At 41.9% G+C, this 1360-nt stretch overlaps 1 protein-coding gene across 1 annotated transcript; it reads right to left on the minus strand.

The window, feature by feature from the left end:
* Positions 1-287: 287 nt before the first annotated feature.
* On the minus strand, positions 288-1129 carry LOC149526865 (putative aspartic proteinase GIP2). The gene is made up of 2 exons (XM_089784418.1): positions 933-1129; positions 288-510 (listed from the first exon to the last, which is right to left on the minus strand). Exons 1-2 carry the CDS (start codon positions 1127-1129, stop codon positions 288-290), a joined length of 420 nt encoding a protein of 139 aa, XP_089640544.1.
* Between the last annotated feature and the right edge of the window lie 231 nt (positions 1130-1360).

A 1360-nucleotide genomic window follows, 5' to 3' on the forward strand; every position in this document is an offset into this window, starting at 1 on the left:
TTTACTTTATTAGCAAAGAGATGCTGCTATAAATTAGATAATATGCAAATATAAATTTTGAATTTATTTTCTCATATTAAAACATCATTTTATTCTCTCCAACTTCGGAGCTACAAGTCAGAAATTTATTTCAATAATTGGAAAAACAAAAGCCCCAGCTAGCTGCAACTAGTATGTAAAAGCTGTAGGGGATTACTTATTCATACATTTTATCTTAATCACAAGAGAATGCAGGAGAAAGGGCTAATCATTACTTGGAGAATGTTCATGTAAGAACCTTACTGAGTTCAAACTGCTGATGTGAAGTTGACGTTATCACATGATCTCCTATAGGAGTATAAAGAAGAACTGAAACCCAGCCTCGAACTGGCCAGATCCAACTGGAGGAAATTATTCGCCAATTGGTATGATCTAGTCACGACAGCTTCTTTAGCTGTCTTGCCACCATTAACAAAGGCCAGGCATGCCACATCTCCACCAACTTGCTTCATTGAATTTGCTCCAAATATCCTCCACCCCATTTCCAAACTCCAACTCAATCGTGGGAGCAGGCAAACTCACACGGCTCCACCCCATTGCACTAGCTTTAAGGCAGAGACCGAAAGGGTTCACATTCTTCCATGAAGTTTTTGGAAACATCGCTCCTAAGTGTTGTGTGAGGAACAACTGTGCTGAGCTTCACACCACCATTGCGTTAAGAATCAAAGGAAAATGCGTTTGGCTGAAGCTTGGTTTCCCTTCCATTGATTGATATACCCTTCAGGCCAACAGAGTATTCCTGTGAGTTAGACTTCTTTTGCAATGGAGTGTTAGAGAGAACTTTCATTGCATGGAATCGAGGAAGAAGATTGCATGGACCATCACCAAAGAAAGTAACCCTGGGAGATTACACCAGGCAAACAAATTGCAAACTTCTAGGTTATTCCAAATAAGGAGGAGTGAACTGAGATGAAAAAGCAATTGGAGCTCGACATAGAGCAGCCAAGCCGCTAATCCCCTGAGGGAGAGACTTGAAAACAGAGCTGGGTGCACACGAGAAATAGATTTTATTCAAATTGGACCAGTTGGGTTTTTGCCGTTCGTCCAACAGGCTATAAAATTTCCGTAAGTCAATTTGGATACAGCACATGATTTAGTGACAGGATTTGCAGGGGTTACAATGCAATGGCACTGGTCATTTCCGATGATGAGATTGTTAGCTCGAGGACAAAAACCAGGGAGGTAAGAGCGACCCCGGATGCACTGCGGGGAGAAGCAGGGAACAGGAGATGAGTATGGATTCTGGTAGAGGCGCCAGGAGAGAGGAGAAATACTTCAAGGGAAATGAAGGTTAATGCGAGGAGAAATACTGAAAAAGGAT

This window comes from Theobroma umbraticum, unplaced genomic scaffold (genome assembly GCF_002168275.2).
Source record: "Theobroma umbraticum cultivar Fairchild unplaced genomic scaffold, ASM216827v3 scaffold_130.0, whole genome shotgun sequence".
NCBI lineage: Eukaryota > Viridiplantae > Streptophyta > Magnoliopsida > Malvales > Malvaceae > Theobroma > Theobroma umbraticum.

Coding starts and splice junctions, on each gene's coding strand:
- LOC149526865 (XM_089784418.1), bottom strand. CDS start 1,129: ATGTGCTGTATCCAAATTGACTTACGGAAATTTTATAGCCTGTTGGAC. Junction 511..932: donor TCATCTCAGTTCACTCCTCC/TTATTTGGAATA, acceptor AATGGGGTGGAG/GATATTTGGAGCAAATTCAA.